Source organism: Ambystoma mexicanum, chromosome 9 (genome assembly GCF_040938575.1).
Source record: "Ambystoma mexicanum isolate Mex_15411 chromosome 9, UKY_AmexF1_1, whole genome shotgun sequence".
Taxonomy (NCBI): Eukaryota; Metazoa; Chordata; class Amphibia; order Caudata; family Ambystomatidae; genus Ambystoma; species Ambystoma mexicanum.
The window spans coordinates 1,213,631,953-1,213,649,434 of record NC_090931.1 but is presented as its reverse complement, the minus strand read 5'-3'; the positions used below and the strand labels follow the sequence as shown (position 1 = coordinate 1,213,649,434).

Sequence of the window (17,482 nt, the reverse complement as noted above, 5' to 3'; positions counted from 1 at the left end):
AGTCACCGATGTTCGAAGCTTGACGCCGGCCCGGAGAAGAAAACAACCGTCGAGAGCTGCACAACGGACTTTGGGCCTCGGAAGGCCTCTGGCCTCGGCCCGGGCCTTGGAAGGCCTCTGGCCTCGGCCCTTCAAGTAGGGAGAGAGGGGGGTGGTACATACTTTACACTCAAATATATTTATATATATATTCATAACCCGCTGCCACAGGGTGCGTATGGAGGGGTACCCCTTTCCAATTTTGCCCCAAGTGCAACCGCAAGTACCCTTGGGTTGACAGACACGCCACCTGTAACCTCTGCTTGCCGAGGGACCACCCTGAGGCGAACTGCAGAGCGTGTAGTCGTTTCAAGGCTAAAAATCTAAAGGACCGTTCGACCAAATGTTGGGCCCACCACACCAGGCAACGAGAGGCCATGGAAGCGGAGGGCACCTTCAGTGTTGGCAGTGACGCCGTACTATCGGACGGCGAGGACAACATGGTGTAGAAAGACAGCCAAGCGCAAGTCCCTGACTTCGGAAGGTTGTCCGGCAGGGCAGCTATGGGGAGCACACCCGGCGACACGAGCGCTACCCACATCACTTCCACTAAACACTCGTAGTCCAACCGAGACTCGATGCGCGTGTCGAGTTCTCGGAAAGAGGCACACAAAGAACGGTCCACCGAATTGGTGTCCTCTGGGCGTTCTCGGTCAAGATCGCCGCATGACACCAGGCAACCATCCACTGTTGCCAAGAGTGCCTCACTCACCAAAGTTATGGAGGTACAATAGTCAGAAGACGAAGCCGACCTCCATCCCCAGGCCGCACTCCAGGAGTCGGCGTCAGCAGACCGCTCGACGGCTGCTCCCGTATCCCGACGTCCTCACTCTAAGGAAAAGGACTCTACCCCCGAATCTCAGCGCCAGACGTCGAAAAGCTCTGAGAAGGTGAAAACGCCAGGGAAGCACTCTTCCACTCATGGGGAGGGGGGAAAACAGAAGAAGAAAACATCTCAGCCTTCTTCTACACCTCTGCTACATAAAGACAGTGCTAAGTCTTCTGATAAACAGCTAGCCAAGACCCCTGCACAAGCCCATAGGTCCAATCAGGTCACAGCAGGGGAACCCTCCCAGGAAAGAGTAATCCCCAGCTCCAAAGAATGGTCCAGTGAGGATATAGACAGTTATGTCTAGAATGTCATCCCTAGCAGACTTCTATGCCAAGAACCCAGATCAATTCCTCTTCTATACCACTGACAGGGCTACTCCCTCAGGGTCTAGGGACCCGCAACCCCCTGATAAGAAACCTCGAGTTGAGGCACCAACGCAAAGTCTGTCTTCTGACCCTTTCTACGTAGAGCCATACACTCAGTATAGTGAGGATCCACTACAATATGAGGATCCAGAATTGGTAACGTTGGACGAGCAAACTGGGGTGGACTACTATAAACCCCAGAATCGAAAAATTGTTCAGGGCAGCCCAATCAGACCCGCTTTACATAAAGGGGCCATTGAAACCTGACTCCCTGGTAGTGACTAATACCCAGAAGAGGGCGGGAACGCCCCTATCTTCGTCTGAGGCTCCCCACGACAAGGAGAGCAAAAAAGATCTACGGGTTGGGAAGGAAGGTAGCCTCCACTTCCGCCTACCAGGCAAGGATTGCCAACTCCACCACCATGTTGGCTAGTTACAACTGCCACCAGTGGGAGCAAGTTGCTGCACTTATCGACTCTGCACCGGAACCTCTAAAGGGCCAGTTGGCACAGGTTGCGTCGGAGGGGAGAGCCGTGTCCGGTTGCATGCTTAAGGCAACCTTTGATGCCGCGGATAACTCCGGCAGGCTAATAGCAGAGAGCACTGTCATTAAGAGGCATGCTGTTACGCTCACCTGGTATCCACAGGGACGCCACCCAGCTGGGTTACTCGCTGGTATGCTTCTGAGCTTTGCCCTGATGTGGTCTGCAGGGAAGGTTCTGCCTGAAAATACAGGAGGACTGTGTTCAAGACTGACTGACTGGGGTAAGTATCCTCCCTCCACCCCTGTATGCTTTCCGTCCCTCTGGCGCCCTCTCCTCACCTTGTGCTAGAATTAGGCATGCTTTCCGTCCTGCCTTCTTTGCAGGGGCGCGTTGTCTTTCATGGGCGAGTGTGGTCCAGTTACTTCACTGACGCCGGCCCGTTTGATATTGTTCAGGTAAGTGTTATTGCTGTTCTTTAGTTTTGTTGCTATCCTGCATGCCTTTCTTTGTTTAAAATGTCTCTTTTTTCTCCCTTAGGTATGCAGAGCTTCAGCGCGGCGAACTGGCTTGGTTGAGCCCCACTGGTAAATGATGGCGCATTAAGAGCGCTATGATGCGGTAAGTAAGCGCTATGCGCAGCGCTGCAAAGTCTTGCCTTTGCTAACCTGTGTTTTCCTTCCTTGTAGGTCGCGGAGTTCTTCAGCGTGAGTGGAATGTCCGGAGTGGTGCCAGCCGAGAGGCGACCAGCCAGGTAAGCCTTTTGAGCAGTTCGTAACTTGTAAATATCTATACAGCTTTCTTTAATGTTGCCTTTATCTTCCTCTTTCAGGTCGTTCTGTCCGGGAGGCGTGCAGATTCGAGGAAGCTGTTCTCAGTAGCTGCGAGTGTTTAAAGATGAAGACTGCAGGTAAGATGCTGCTGCTAATGATCCTTTTGTCTCCTTGCAGGTTCTGCTTTTCTGAGGGAATAGCTGGACAAGGTGAGCGTCCCGTTGCAAGCTGCAAAGTAACACGGAGCATGTTCTGCAGTCAGGGTGTGGTTTATATAGCCCAGGTAAAGTAGTACCAGGGAAAGTAGTTCCAGGCCTACCACACCCAAAACACTACACCGCACAGCTTGGTTCTTGGGCACCAAGCTATGTGGATGCCTCCATGTTGGCTGACAACACAATAAAGTAGTTCCCAAGCACATTGTTATTCATGGTGTATGAGCCTGGCGCCATAGGCGCCAGGACTGGCCCCATGAGGGCTTTTGAAGAGGATGCCAGGCTCTAGAGGCCAGAGTCCTGACTCCACCTGGCCAATGGGTTTGCCAGAGGGACTTTTGGGCAAGGGTTGTGACAGCACTCCCCCCTAAGGCCCCTCCCATGGTGTTCCTTCTGTCTGGCTCAGGTTTGGTTGGGAAGGTCTGTAATTTCCTGATTAGACGTGGTGCGTGGATATTCTCACTTGGGTCCCAGGATCTATCTTGTGGTCCAAATCCTTTCCAATTGACGAGATAATATAGCTTGGTCCTAGAGTATTTAGAGTCCAAGGTATCTTTGACTTTGAATTCTGGTTCTCCGTCAACAAGTATGGGCTTAGGTGGTGTCCCAATCCGTGTGCCGGGTTGCATTGGTTTCAGGAGGGACACATGGAATACCGGGTGGATGTGTAGATTAGGTGGTAAATCCAGTTTCACGGCTGCTGGGTTGATAATTGCCTTAATGGTATAGGGTCCTAAGAATCTGGGATGAAAGGTCCGGGTTCCCTTTTTGGGTACAAATTTAGCGGCTAACCAAACTTTGCATCCTACTTGATAATCAGGGGCCTTTTTCCGGTGTTGGTCGGCGAATCTCTTTTGTTTTCTTTGGCATGAATAAGGTGTTCCTTTGCCCTTTTGAAAGCCCGAGTAATGGTTGTGTGTAGAGTTTTTACCGCTGGCATTTCCAAGCTGGTTGGAAGGTCTAGTTCAGAGGTACATGGATGTCTGCCATGAAGGGTATAGAAGGGCGTTTGTCCCGTGCTTGAATGCAAAGAATTGTTATATGCATATTCGGCTATCCATAGTAGGTCTTTCCAATTCCTTTGTTCGTGGTGCAGCATGCACTGTAAATATTGCTCGAGTGTCTGATTGGTTCTCTCGGTTTGGCCGTCCGTTTGGGGATGGTGACTGGTAGCTAGCTGAGCGTCAATCTGCACCATTGCACAGCATTTATTCCAGAAGTTTGAAACAAACTGACTGCCTCGATCAGAGACCAGAACCGAAGGGAAGCCATGTAGCTTATCCACTCCCTCCAGGAACACTTTTGCTAAAGTGGCTGCATCTGGGAGGCCTTTGGGAGGAATAAAATGGGCCATCTTCGAGAATAAGTCCACAACTACAAGGATGGTGTTGAAGCCTTGGCTTGGAGGTAGATCAGTGATGAAGTCAAGGGAAAGAGTGTGCCATGGAACTGGAGGAATGTCCAATGGTTGTAGGAGACCAGATGGTTTTTGTTTCGGTGATTTATTTTGTGCACAGACACCGCAGGACTGAATATACTGAATGATGTCCTTACGCCAGGTAGGCCACCAAAAGTTCTCTTTCACCTTAGCTAGGGTTTTGGCGATCCCAGGATGCCCTTCGATCAGTGAATCGTGATAGTTTGAAATAATATGCTGTTGTAATTCCTTCTTGGGTACATATAGGCGATACCCTAAAAAAGGGTAGGTGGTCCTTGATGGTATATTGTTCTCCTTGAGTTTGCCATGCGAGGTAGGCATCAGGATTCATTGTCCGTTGGATTTCTTTTCGTAGTTCTGCTTGTGTTAAGGCTGTCGTGATACCCAAGGGTTTGTCTTCAGGTATAATAGGTACTGGGTCTGGAGTTGTATATACTATTTCATTTATGCCCATGCGAGATAAGGCATCCGCCTTTCCGTTTCTGACTCCTGGTCGAAATGTGATTACATAATCATATTCGGCGAAGAAAAGGGCCCACCATAATTGGCGCGAGCACTGGGCCTTAGCTGTTTTGAGATATTGCTGGTTTCGGTGGTCTGTGATGACTGTTAGGGTGTGTCTGGCCCCCCAGAAGGTAGTGCACCCAGGCTTTAAAGGCGGATTTGATAGCCAGGAGTTCCTTGTCCGTGATGGCATAATTAATCTCTGGAGGTGAGAGCTTTTTCGACCAGATGGCCACAGGATGTAGCTGGCCGGTTTCCGGGTCTCTCTGTGAAAGGACAGCCCCCATTGCGTGACTGGACGCATCAGTTTCAACGACATAAGGGAGGTCTGGACGAGGATGTCGCAGGATTGGAGCGGAGGTAAACCTTTGTTTAAGTTCCTGAAAGGCTTCTTCTGCTTCTTCGGTCCAAGCAAACTTTTTTTTTTCTTTTCCTAATAGTACTGTGATTGGGTGCACAACCTGAGAGAAGTCTTGGATGAACCGGCGTTAGAAGTTTGCAAAGTCCAGCATGCTTTGTATCCCTTTCAGAGAGGTCGGTGAAGGCCAATTCAGAATGGCATCTACCTTGTGCGCTTCCATTCTGATGCCTCCTGGAGTAAGGATAAAACCAAGAAATTCTACTTCGGTGACGTGAAAAAAGCATTTTTCAAGCTTTGCAAACAAGCGATGTTGACAGAGCTTGGTGAGGACTGAACGAACATGCCTGACATGCTCTTGTTCCGAGGCTGAGTATACTAAGATGTCGTTTATGTACACTAAGGCGCACACATCAATTAACTCCCATAAGACGTCATTCATGAAATATTGGAATGCAGCAGGAGCATTGCATAACCCGAAGGGCATGACTTGATAATCAAACAAGCCGTGCTTAGTACGGAAGGCGGTTTTCCATTCATCTCCTTTTCTGACTCGGACCAGGTGGTACGCTCCTCGAAGGTCTAATTTAGTATACATCTGGGCATCTTTAACTTGGCCTAGCATCTCAGGGATAAGTGGCAAGGGGTAGCAGTTCTTCAGTGATCTGGTTCAATGCGCGGTAGTCAATACAGGTTCTCAGGTCTCTTTCCTTTTTCAGTTCGAAGAACAAAGGACTGGCTGCGGGGACTTCGAAGGACGGATAAATCAGTCTGCAAGGTACTGGTCTAAATAGGATTTCAAATGAAGGTTTTCTGGTTCTGTGAGCGTACATCCAGCCGCAAGGGATTTGTGCACCAGGAACAAGGTCAATCTGATAGTCATAGGGCCTGTGCGGCGGCAATGTATTGGCTTGGTCCTTTCGGAAAACATCTTGGAAATCATGGTATTCACTTGGCAAGGTATTGGTTGCTCCCAGGGTTGATACTGTCGCTCCGGGAGTCATGGGGATACAGACGTCGGGTTTCTCCTCTTGGTAATAGCAGGCAGGGGAGCAGTCACCGGGGAAGGTTAATTTTCATGCTCGCCAGTCTAGCAAAGGGTTGTGAGCAACCAACCATGGCATCCCTACTATTAGCCTGAACTGAGGTGCCTTGATGAGATCGAATGAAATAGACTTCCGATGTCCGTCCTGACACAGCAAGGCTGTGCACTGGGTTACTGGTCCGGAAGCGATTTCTGTCCCATCCACGGTGGTTACCTTGTCCATAGTTGGCTTAGAACACAAAGGAAGCCCCATCTCTTCTGCCAGTTCTTGATCAATATAATTTCCAACTGCTCCGCTATCGATGTATGCTTCAACGGCATGCATTCTTGACGACTGTTGGTGGTTAATTAAGATCACTGGTATTGCAAAGTGCGAGGTCAGCAACTCTTTGTTCTCACTCGACAAACTGACCTCTACGTTTATCGAGCTTGGTAGTTTCCCGATTACTTAGCTTCATCCTTCTCTGTGGCCCTGACTGTTCTTCTTGGGGGTTTTACTGGACAGTCCTTCAGGAAATGTCCTGGTTTCCCACAATACAAACAAAGCTGTTGTTGTCTTCTTTTGTCCCGCTCTTGTTTTGTTAATGGAGGCCGTATCCCTCCAATCTGCATGGGTTCTACAGCATTCTCGGGTACACGGGGTGTGTTTTCCCTTGGTCGAACATGCACGTTCCGAGTGTCTGTCTTAGACCGGTCTGCCTTTCGGTCCTGCAACCGGTGGTCTAGCTGCACGACCAGATTTATGAATTCTGCAGTCTCTGGGTGGATCAACCACCTGGGCTAAGACGTCCTTTAATTCGCCTCTTAAGCCTCGATGGAATAATTTGGTTCCTTTGTTTTCTGGCCACCTAGCTTCGGCAACCAGTCTGTTGAAGGTAGCAATGTACGTTAACAAGTCTTGATTCCCCTGTCGGAGGAACAAGAGTTCATTGTCTACTGCTTGTTGGCGAGTAAAAAGTTTTCCATTTCTCTCTGCAACCCCCCCAAAGTCATGTAATAGAGGATTGTCATGGGTTAACAACGGCACCGACCAATCTGCTGCACTACCACTCGGGTATGAAACGACAAAAGCTACCCGAGCTTGGTCGTTTGGAAATGCTCCAGGCCTACAAAGAAAATGAAGGCGGCACTGATTGATGAATGCTGAATACTTCCGTGGGTCGCCTGAGAACCTTTCTGGTGGTGCCCGGGGCACTGTTCCAGGTAACGTGATCTGTACCAGAGTGGGTGGTATGGCGGGGTTTTGCATTGTTGGATTGCTTCCAGGTAGAGGTGTCTGTCCTGCCTGTGATTGCAAGTATTGCCTGCTAATCTCTTCAGTGCGTTCTTTGGTCACTATTAGGTCTCTCCGGAGGGCATTAGTCTCTTGTCGGGCAGAATGAACCTCAGCACGAAGCTCTCCTAGTAATTGGGCCAATTGGTCCATTTCTGATGTCTCCATGGCGCCCAGGTGGATTTGTTATGGTAGGCTTCGTGTTCTGTTACGCTCACCTGGTATCCACAGGGACGCCACTCAGCTGGGTTACTCGCTGGTATGCTTCTCAGCTTTGCCCTGATGTGGTCTGCAGGGAAGGTTCTGCCTGAAAATACAGGAGGACTGTGTTCAAGACTGACGGACTGGGGTAAGTATTCTCCCTCCACCCTGTATGCTTTCAGTCCCTCTGGCGCCCTCTCCTCACCTTGTGGTAAAATTAGGCGTGCTCTCCGTCCTGCCTTCTTTTCAGGGGCGCGTTGTCTTTCATGGGCGAGTGCGGTCCAGTTACTTCACTGACGCCGGCCCGTTTGATATTGTTCAAGTAGGTCTTATTGCTGTTCTTTAGTTTTGTTGCTATCCTGCATGCCTTTCTTTGTTTAAAATGTCTCTTTTTTTTCTCCCTTAGGTATACAGAGCTTCAGCGCGGCGAACTGGCATTAAGAGCGCTATGATGCGGTAAGTAGGCGCTATGCGCAGCGCTGCGAAGTCTTGCCTTTGCTAACCTGTGTTTTCCTTCCTTGTAGGTCGCAGAGTTCTTCAGCGCGAGTGGAATGTCCGGAGTGGTGCCAGCCGAGAGGCGACCAGCCAGGTAAGCCTTTTGAGCAGTTCGTAATTTGTAAATGTCTATACAGCTTTCTTTAATGTTGCCTCTAACTTCCTCTTTCAGGTCGTTCTATCCGGGAGGCGTGCAGATTCGAGGAAGCTGTTCTCAGTAGCTGCGAGTGTTTAAAGATGAAGACTGCAGGTAAGATGCTGCTGCTAATGATGATCCTTTTTGTCTCCTTGCAGGTTCTGCTTCTCCGAGGTTCGAGGGAATAGCTGGACACGGTGAGCGTCACGTTGCAAGCTGCAAAGTAACACGAAGCATGTTCTGCAGTCAGGGTGTGGTTTATATAGCCCAGGTAAAGTAGTACCAGGGAAAGTAGTTCCAGGCCTGCTGCACCCAAAACACTAGACTGCATAGCTTGGTTCTTAGAAACCAAGCTATGTGGATGCCTCCATGTTGGCTTACAATAAAGTAGTTCCCCAGCACATTGTTATTCATGGTGTATGAGCCTGGGCCCTAGGCGCCAGGACTGGCCCCATGAGGGCTTTTGAAGAGGATGCCAGGCTCTAGAGGCCCGAGTCCTGACTCCACCTGGCCAATGGGTTTGCCAGAGGGGGTTTTGGGCAAGGGTCGTGACACATGCTTGGTTAAGACAGTCGGGGTTTAAACCCGAGACACAAGCATCCTTAATCGGCATGCCGGTGGAGCCTAATCTACTGTTTGGCAAGGCGGTAGAGGACTCATTAAAAAAATGTCAAAGATAGGACAGTTGACCAACAAACCCCCTAATCAAAGAGGGAATGGCAATTTTCGTCGCCCATGCGGCCAAAATTCACAAAGAGGCTCCAACTCCTAGAGTTACAACAGGGGAAACTAGAAGGGCCGTGGTAAGGGAAGAGGCAGCCCCAGCAGAGGTAGCCTCCCGCAAAACAGTGACGCCGAGAGGGGGTCCCTTCCGACGCATATCCAGTAGGGGGACGCATTACCAACTTCACCCAAGCTTGGGAAGGGATCACATCAGACAGATGGGTGCTGTCCACAGTGTCCGCAGGATACTGCATAGAACTGCTCGAGCGTCCCCAAAACCACCCCCACGACAAAAAAGTACATTCCTTGGACCACCAGATGATCCTCCTCGAGGAGATCGTCAATCTTCTAGAAAAGGACGCGATCGAACTTGTCCCGGGTAAACAGGTAAACGAGGGTATTTATTCAACTTACTTCCTTGTGCCAAAAAAAGAGCTGACAATGCGCCCAGTTTTAAACTTACGCCCTGCAAACAAGTATGTCAAGCCCCAAAAGTTTTGCATGACTACTCTCCAAGAGGTAATACCCCTCCTAAAAAAGGGGATTACATGGCAACATTGGACATGAAAGATGCCTATTTCCATATTTCCATGTTCCCAGCGCACAGAAGATTCTTGCGCTTCACGGTGGACGGTCAGCACTACCAGTTCAAGGTGCTGCCCTTCGGTATAGCCTCGGCTCCAAGGGTATTCACCAAGGTTCTGGCAGTGATGGCGGCACACCTATGCAGGGAGGCAATCCCAGTGTACCCATACCTGGACGACTAGCTCATCATGGGGGAGACCCCAGTAATTTGCAGTTCAAACATTCAGAGAACGATCGACCTCCTCTTCGAATTGGGTTTCTCCATGAACGAGAAAAAATCAAGCCTGGTGCCAAGCACCTCCAAACAGTTCCTAGGAGCTGTACTAAACACTCAAGAGGGGTTGGCCTTTCCATCGGAGGAAAGAATTCGGAATCTACTACTGCAAATTCCTCTATCTGCCCGGTCGCCAGATAACGATGCGTTTGCTATGCATGATAGCGTCATGTATTTACTTGTCCCCCACTGCGCATGCGTCCCATGCAAGAATGGTTGGCGAAACAGTGGTCTCAGGCAAGTGGTCAGTGGGACGATCTAGTGGTCGTTTCGCCAACACTGGTACAAAGTCTTCACTGGTGGACAAGAGAGAACCTGTCAAAGGGGAAACCCTTTTACGATCCAGAAGTACAGGCTGTAGTCACTACAGATGCATCCCTGTCAGGGTGGGGAGCACACTTCCTTCACCACACAGCTCAGGGTCTCTGGTCTCACACAGTGGCCAAGAATCACATCAATCTGCTAGAGCTTCTGGCAGTATTCAGAGCGCTTCGAGCCCCACCTGTTGAACCTGTCAGTGCAGATCTTAACAGACAGCACAACAGCAATGTTCTACCTAAACAAGCAGGGAGGGACTCGTTCGCCAAATCTGTCCAAGCTTGGCCAGAAATATTGGATATGGGCACTCAGACGGAACATTTACCTGTCATCTCAACATGTTCCAGGGGATCTCATTTCACTACCAGACGCCTTGAGCAGAGATCCTCTCCAAAGAGAACACGAGTGATCTCTACACAGAGAAGTCGTAGAAGACATCTTCTCACAGTGGGGTTTCCCCACTATAGACCCATTTGCCACAAGCGAAAACAGACAATGCCCAGACTTCGCATCCAGGTTTCCCCGGCCAGGCTCCAAGGGGAACGCCCTGTGGACGAACTGGTCAGGGATGTTTGCTTAAGCTTTTCCACCAACTCCTCTAATGAGGAAGGTGGTCAACAAGATGCACAGGGAATCGATGACGCTCATCCTAGTTGCTCCCATGTGGGCGAGACAACCGTGGTTCCCACACCTGTGCAGGCCAGCAGCGTGCCAACCCATCAGACTCCCGTGCTGGTACAACCTACTATCCCAGCACTAAGGTCAAACATTGCATCCTCCACCCAGCTCAATGAACTTGGCAGCATGGCTCCTGAAGTCTTAGAGTTTGGACACCTCAATTTACCACAGAGGTGCATGGACATCCTAAAGGAATCTAGGAAGCCCAACACTAGGCACTGTTATTTTGACAAATGGAAAAGATTTGTTATCTGGTGCCAGAATAAGCAAATCAACCCAGTTGATTGCACTCCTTCCACTATTGTCACCTACATGCTCCACCTGCTGGACGCAGTGTTGGTATTTAATTCACTAAAGGTACACCTGGCAGCACTGTCAGCATACACCACCTCCCATAACAAGGTATCGTGCTGGAAAGTACCAGTGGTTAAAGCCTTCATGGAAGGGGTAAAGAGACTCCACCCTCCAATTTCTAACCCACCACCAGCAAGGGACCTTAATGTGGTGCTGGCTAGACTCATGGGCCCCCCATTCGAGCCCATGCCTAAAAGCATTCTCAAAAACCTGACATATAAAACTGCCTTATTAGTAGCCATTACATCCATAAGAACGGTCAGTTAAATTCAGGCTCTGTCAGTGCAGGATCCTTTCTTTACTGTTCATAAAGATAAACTGGTTTTACGAACATTCCCTAGGTTTTCACCTAAGTTTATTTCTAAATTCCACGTTAACCAGTCCATTGAGCTTCCGGCTTTCTTCCAAGAACCCCAAAGCTCTGCTGAGGTGAAACTACACAACATAGATGTGCGTAGGGCGGTCCTATACTATGTAGACAAGACCAGGCCGCTAAGGAAAACAGACCAACTGTTTGTCTCCGTATCTACAGGCAGAGAGGGAGATCGCGTCTCTAAAGACGCCATCTCTAAGTGGATTATAAATTGTATCCAGCTGGGTTACTCCCTTTCTGAAAAAACTCTGCCTTTCACGCCAAGAGCCCACTCTACAAGAAGCATTGGGGCCACTCTGGCTTTCATTGCAAATGTACCCCTTGACACCATTTGCAAAGCAGCTACTTGGAGCTCTATTCACACTTTTACTCAGCACTACTGCATTGACACTCATTCCAAGACAGATACTCAAGTGGGACAAGCGGTTCTAAGACATTTATTTGCTCATGACCCTTCTCACATCCCACCTCCTTCTAACACTGCTTGCTAATCTATGCACAGCATGGGATCTAAGCAGATTCCACAAGCCTAAGAAGGGATACATTACTCACCGTAATCGTATTTCTGATGCTTGTATCTGCTTAGATTCACATGCGACCCACCCTTCCTCCCCTCTGAGAAAAGATGCATGGATGCTTGTAGTCTCATCTTTCTATCTGCTTGGATAATCTGTTCTCGCGCTACTCCTCATGCTACCTCATGTCAGAAAAAATACAAATCGAGGGTCCTAGACGCGTGAGGGATCATGGATACAGTCGACGTCACACTTGGGATAGTATTACTGGCACGCCCTGTGTCAGCGCCCATTTTCGAGTTTCGAAAAACAAATTGTAATACTCCGCAGCTTCCACTAGATGTCGGCCTATGCACTGCATGTGAATCTAAGCAGATACAAGCATCAGAAACACGTTTACGGTGAGTAATGTATCCCATATATTCTCTTACTTAGAAACCTTGAGTCAGTGTTTGCCTGAATCATAGTAATTGCTGTCCTTTGTATAGCTATTTGTACTGCTCATGCTCACTTACTAGGTAAGTCTGGCTGCTCCGCTACTGCTACCACTACCACTACCACTATAACTGTGTAGTACAGGCTTGTACCAAAGGTGAAATTGTGCTGTCACTTGTAGTCTTAATTGTGTGTAGTGTTCCCAAAGGGTACTGCATATAATTCTGCCTAACACCCAGTCTCTCTCCTCCGCCAGTTGTCCCTGCAGCGACTTTGAGAGGGATTCGCACTGTCGCTGGCCGAGTTAACTTAAGCAAGCATCTTGGGCTGATTCTGAGGGATATGGGCCCCTTTTTCCAGTGGGGGTAGACGTGGAGTGTCAAGCAGCTTATAAGACCCCCCAGATGTAGATTCTCCCACGTCTTCTGACGGGGGTGGGGTCTTGAGCCGAATCAAGGAAGGGCAAAGCTCAAGTGGCTTCGTCCTCCCCAAGCAAGTTGGCCAACCAGTGAGGCTTTTCAAGGGGTAGTTCCCGTGGCCACTCCAGGCGCAAGTCTGTTGGTGCAGCCCCAGATCTACTACAGGCAACCGGGGGGATCAGAGATTGGGGACCCCGCTCTTGCGCCATCTCCTGAGCCAGACCACCATGAGGGAAGTTCCACACTCATGGGCCTGTCACACTCCGTCCTGCTAGGCCTCACTCTCGGCCGATCTTCTGGTGGGCCTCTGTACCGTTACTCACTGCTGCTCGCTGTTGCTCCTGTGCTGGTCGGTCCCCCCTCAACCTAGTCTGGGGCCCAGCCTCCAGGCTTCTTCCGTGGGCTGCTAAAATCCCCCCCTGATAGCACTGTCCCTCACCGGGGGGTAGCCGATTACTACCTCGATCCCACTGCCCTGGGCCAACTTCCTGCCAAGCTGATGGAGCACGTCGCCCCTCCTCTTGCTCCACTCTGGCTTCCCGGGTCGCTCAAAGGCCGTTCTGCTGCCAACCAAAGGCTCTCGCTCCAGGGGGACCACCTTCTCCCTCACTCTGTGGCTCCGGCGGTCAGACCAGGCGAGCTGAAGCTGGCAGGAGTCTGCGTTGAGGCGGATCCTCTCTGGGCCTCTGTGAAACCTCAAGCCCAGGTACTCACTGCCTGGAACTCCTGGGCGGCCCAGAGGCAGGTTTGGCTGCGGGTCCTCTATCCAGGGCCGTATTTCGCTCAACTTTGGCTTCTGAGGCTCAAGATCACACCCCTTTTCAGCTCACTACATTATCTTGCAGAAGGATTTACTCACACAATTGTCTGGGGGCTGGCTGGGGGGAGGGGAGGGGCTCTAGTCCCCAACAGGCCTGGGGGGGGTAAGGAGCTGCACAGAGAAGTTACCACATCTCTGCGCCCCCCTGGTGGCCAATCAACCTTTTCTTTTTAAATGCAAGGTTTTAAAAGCTGCTGAAGAGTAGCATTAACGAAGTCAAAGCATAATGCTCGCCTCCGGTCTTGACCTAGAATTTAGTTTGTATCGTGAGTCTTTTGCAGCTCATGGGGAATGTAGCTAACATTTCACAGAATACAGTGGCTAATCTGATAGCTTGGTGAGTGAAGGGCTGCTGGTGTGATCTGTGCTCAGCCAGCAGGTCACAGGTTCAAATCACAATGGGGCCTTCATCTTTCAGAGGTTCATACATTCATTAACATTGCATTGGCGAATGCTAACACTTGTTATTTATAGTGCTATGGAACAGAAAAAACTGTAGTACCAAGTGCTGTATTAAAAACAAGTTTTTATTATGGTTTTACCACATTTACTGTTACAAGTTTCTCCCTGTAGTATTGGGTAACAATGTGATTCTCTTGGCATTCTCTTAGCTGGAATAGTCTCAGAAAAGGGAAATGGCAATGACCGGGTGAGTGTCGGGGTCTGCAAAGAATTTGGGTTTAAAGGTGACCCTAATTAATATTCATTCTAAATGCATACACATTTATCTCATGCATATTAATGAGGGAAATCTTAAAAAACCAATATGATTGCGGCCTAGTGTTGGGCATCCCTTAATTTATATACCTTTGTGTGCAACAGGGCATGCTAATCTAAACGTGTTGTTAAACAGCCTACACGTATAGTCTCAAAACGCTATCCGTAGTGGTTGTTTGGGGAGGGCTTTGAGGCACTGATTTTCTAAATTCCCTTTAATGTACAATGGTTTACTGTTGCATAAAAATGCTCCAACATGAATTAGAATGCTTGAAATCAAACTTGCAATATAACATTCATGATCTTCTGTTTAGAATAACGAAAAAACTTGAGGAAAGGCGAGAACAGAAACAAAAAGCAGAGGAGCAGGTAATGTTGAAAACGAAAAAAGGCACTGCATTTGCCTTACCCATTACCCATGCTTCTATCCTCTACCCGACTCCCTACTTTACCCATATTTCTATTTCCCTTTTTCTCCTCTTTCTGATGTGCACCAGGTCCTCGACTGCAGAGGGCTGAATGAAAGTGCACCTGTGAGTATTTTTCTGTGACCAGATGAGTCATTTAATATCTGGGGGGCATTTCAACCCCACAAGATATAATGCATGTTCCAAAATGTACCTCTTACCAGCATACTGTATGTTGCAATTATCACATGAGCACCATTGAGCATGGGTGACGGCTTTGATTTTTAGTATTTTTGCAATAAGTTATTTTTAAAAAGTGATTCATCCTTCAACGTGCAGTTGTCTGGTTCCAAACAGAACGTGGCTTAAATGTCAAAGGTGTTCAAATGTATCTGTATCCATATTTGAATTTGGTTCCTTTGTTTTTAGTTATCTTATGATCTCTCTCTGTCTAGAATGAGATTAAAAAGGAACTAGAAAGAAGAAAAACAGGGAAGGATGTTTTGGAGTTTAAAAGAAGGCATGAAGAAGACTTGGCTAAAAGAATGCTGGAGGAGCGGACGAAAGAGAAGGCTGAAGAAAAAGCTGCCAGGGAGCGTATTCGGCAGCAGATTGCATTGGTAAATGGCTTATTTGATTAAAAGAAATAATGTTTTACATGGGACTAGAGGTTTAGGCAAGCATTTCCTTCATTGGACTTGTAGTCTTCATTGAGAATGTATTTCAGATATTTGTGGTTTACGTTTACTAGGCTTTAATAAACGCCACTGCTTAATTGAAGGCACAGGGTTAGAAGGCATAAGTCAGCAGGGTAAATCGGACCCAGATTGACTGTAACCAAAATGTGGTTTTTGGCATTTTATTAAGGTATTGGGTGCCCATCCACCTCCTTGCCAGCATTCTACTAGAGTTCCACTGCTTGTCCAAAACTGGTTGACATGACTTCTCCAGCATGGGGTCTTACATGGATTCACATGCTCAAGAATATTCTCTGTCATCGGGTTGGGAATCCACAGTAATATTAAATCAGTTTTGCTTTAAAGCTAAAACTGCTTGTGGTTTATATAGCCTATTGCTGTCACTTTGGGTCATACTTCCCCCACCCCCAGCCAATGACATTTGTCCTCCTAAGCTCCACCCCCTGGTGGCTATCTTCAGATTTGGTTGCGTACATTAAGGTGAAGACAGGTTTGCGAAGAAAACTGGTAGAACCAAACGTTTGTTTAGATCAAAGTCAAACAGAACCTTTGGCATGAAGGAAGGATGGGTTAACAGAACCACATTACCTGCATGGAATGACAAGTCTAGAGGCTTACAGGAGAGGGCCTGTATTTCCCTAGCCCACCTGGCCGAGGTGATTCCCACCAGGTACGTGGTCTTCCATGACGGAAACTTAGAGGCCCGGTGCGTAGGTTCAAACTGAGGCCCCATCAGTTCTGGGGCAGGAGCTTTCACCTGAGGTAATGTTCTGAAGCGGCCCATGAGGAACTCCTTATCAAGCTTGTGCGACCACAGGGAGAGCTTGCCTGGAGCCCGGTGTACCGGAATATGTCAGTCAGGTGGACCTTGATAGAGGCATGGGCAAGGCCAGACTTGGCAAGCGAGAGCAGATACAGAAGCAGCTGTGCTGCTGTCACGCGCTACAGAGAAATCCTCAGTGGCCGGCACCACACTATAAAGCACTTCCACTTCTGTTTGTAGCAAGCAAGCGTAGAGGGGGCCCTGGCCTTTAGCAGAATGTTCCTACATTCCAAAGTCAGGGAGTAGTGTCCAAATTCTAAGGCTGCAGGAACCAGGCAGTGAGGCTCAGACGCTGGGTTGTGGTGCAGAATTGACCCTCCTTCTCTGGAGAGCAGGTCTGGAAGTGGAGGCAGTTTTATGGCTGGAATCACCGACAGATGGAGAAGGTCTGTGTACCAGATCTGCCTGGGCCACGTCGGTGCAATGAGGATCATCTTGCAGTGGCAACGTCTGAGTGTGCTGATCACTCGTAGCACAGAGTTATCGGCTGGAATGCATACAGGAACAGGCCCCCCAAGGAAATGAGAAGGCGTCCCCCAGACTCAGCGGCTGAGGATAGCGGCTTGCAAATTTCTAGCCCTTGGCATTGGTAGCTTTTGCAAAAAGGTCCATTTGAGGGGAACCCCACTCACTGAAGAGACGAGACACTCTTGGTTGCTGGAGCTCCTATTCATGGAAGCACCGCAATCATGTTCTGAACGCCTGCCAGATGAAATGCGACGAGAAACATCCGTTGAGTGATGGCCCAGTGCGACAGATTCTGTGCCTCCAGAGAGAGTGCGGGGTAGCGCGTCCTGCCCCGTTTCCTGATGTAAACCATGGTCGTGGTGTTGTCCATGAAGATCTGCGCCACCCTTCCCTGCAGCTTAGGCCGAAAAGAATTGGGAGCCCAGAAAACTGCCTGCAGTTCCAGGACGTTAATGTGCAACCCCTACTCTTCCGCGAGCCAGAGACCTCTGGCATTTGAATGTCCTGTTTGGGCTCACCAACCATCCGGAGAGGTGTCTGTCGTGACTGTCACCCTGATACACTGGGATCTAAAAGAGAGCACCCTGGGGGAGATGCAGGCAAATTGACCACCATTGCAGGGCCTGACGAAATGCCTGATTGAGGGCGATCTTGCCATTCAATGTGCCGGTGACTTACTGCCATCTGGCATCCAGAAACTCTTGAAGTGGTCTTGTCTG

General features: G+C 49.1%; 1 protein-coding gene across 2 annotated transcripts in view; it reads left to right on the top strand.

Annotated features, from left to right (window-relative positions):
* Window positions 1-17,482, top strand: part of UBXN4 (UBX domain protein 4) — a 1,027,720-nt gene that overhangs the window by 552,486 nt on the left and 457,752 nt on the right. The window contains exons 7-9 of one of the 2 annotated variants that reach the window (XM_069616540.1): window positions 14,682-14,736; window positions 14,865-14,900; window positions 15,230-15,394. In XM_069616540.1, the coding sequence (XP_069472641.1) occupies window positions 14,682-14,736; window positions 14,865-14,900; window positions 15,230-15,394 (256 nt within the window). The remainder of the gene's footprint in view (window positions 1-14,681; window positions 14,737-14,864; window positions 14,901-15,229; window positions 15,395-17,482) is intronic. The other variant, XM_069616541.1, reaches the window with a different exon arrangement.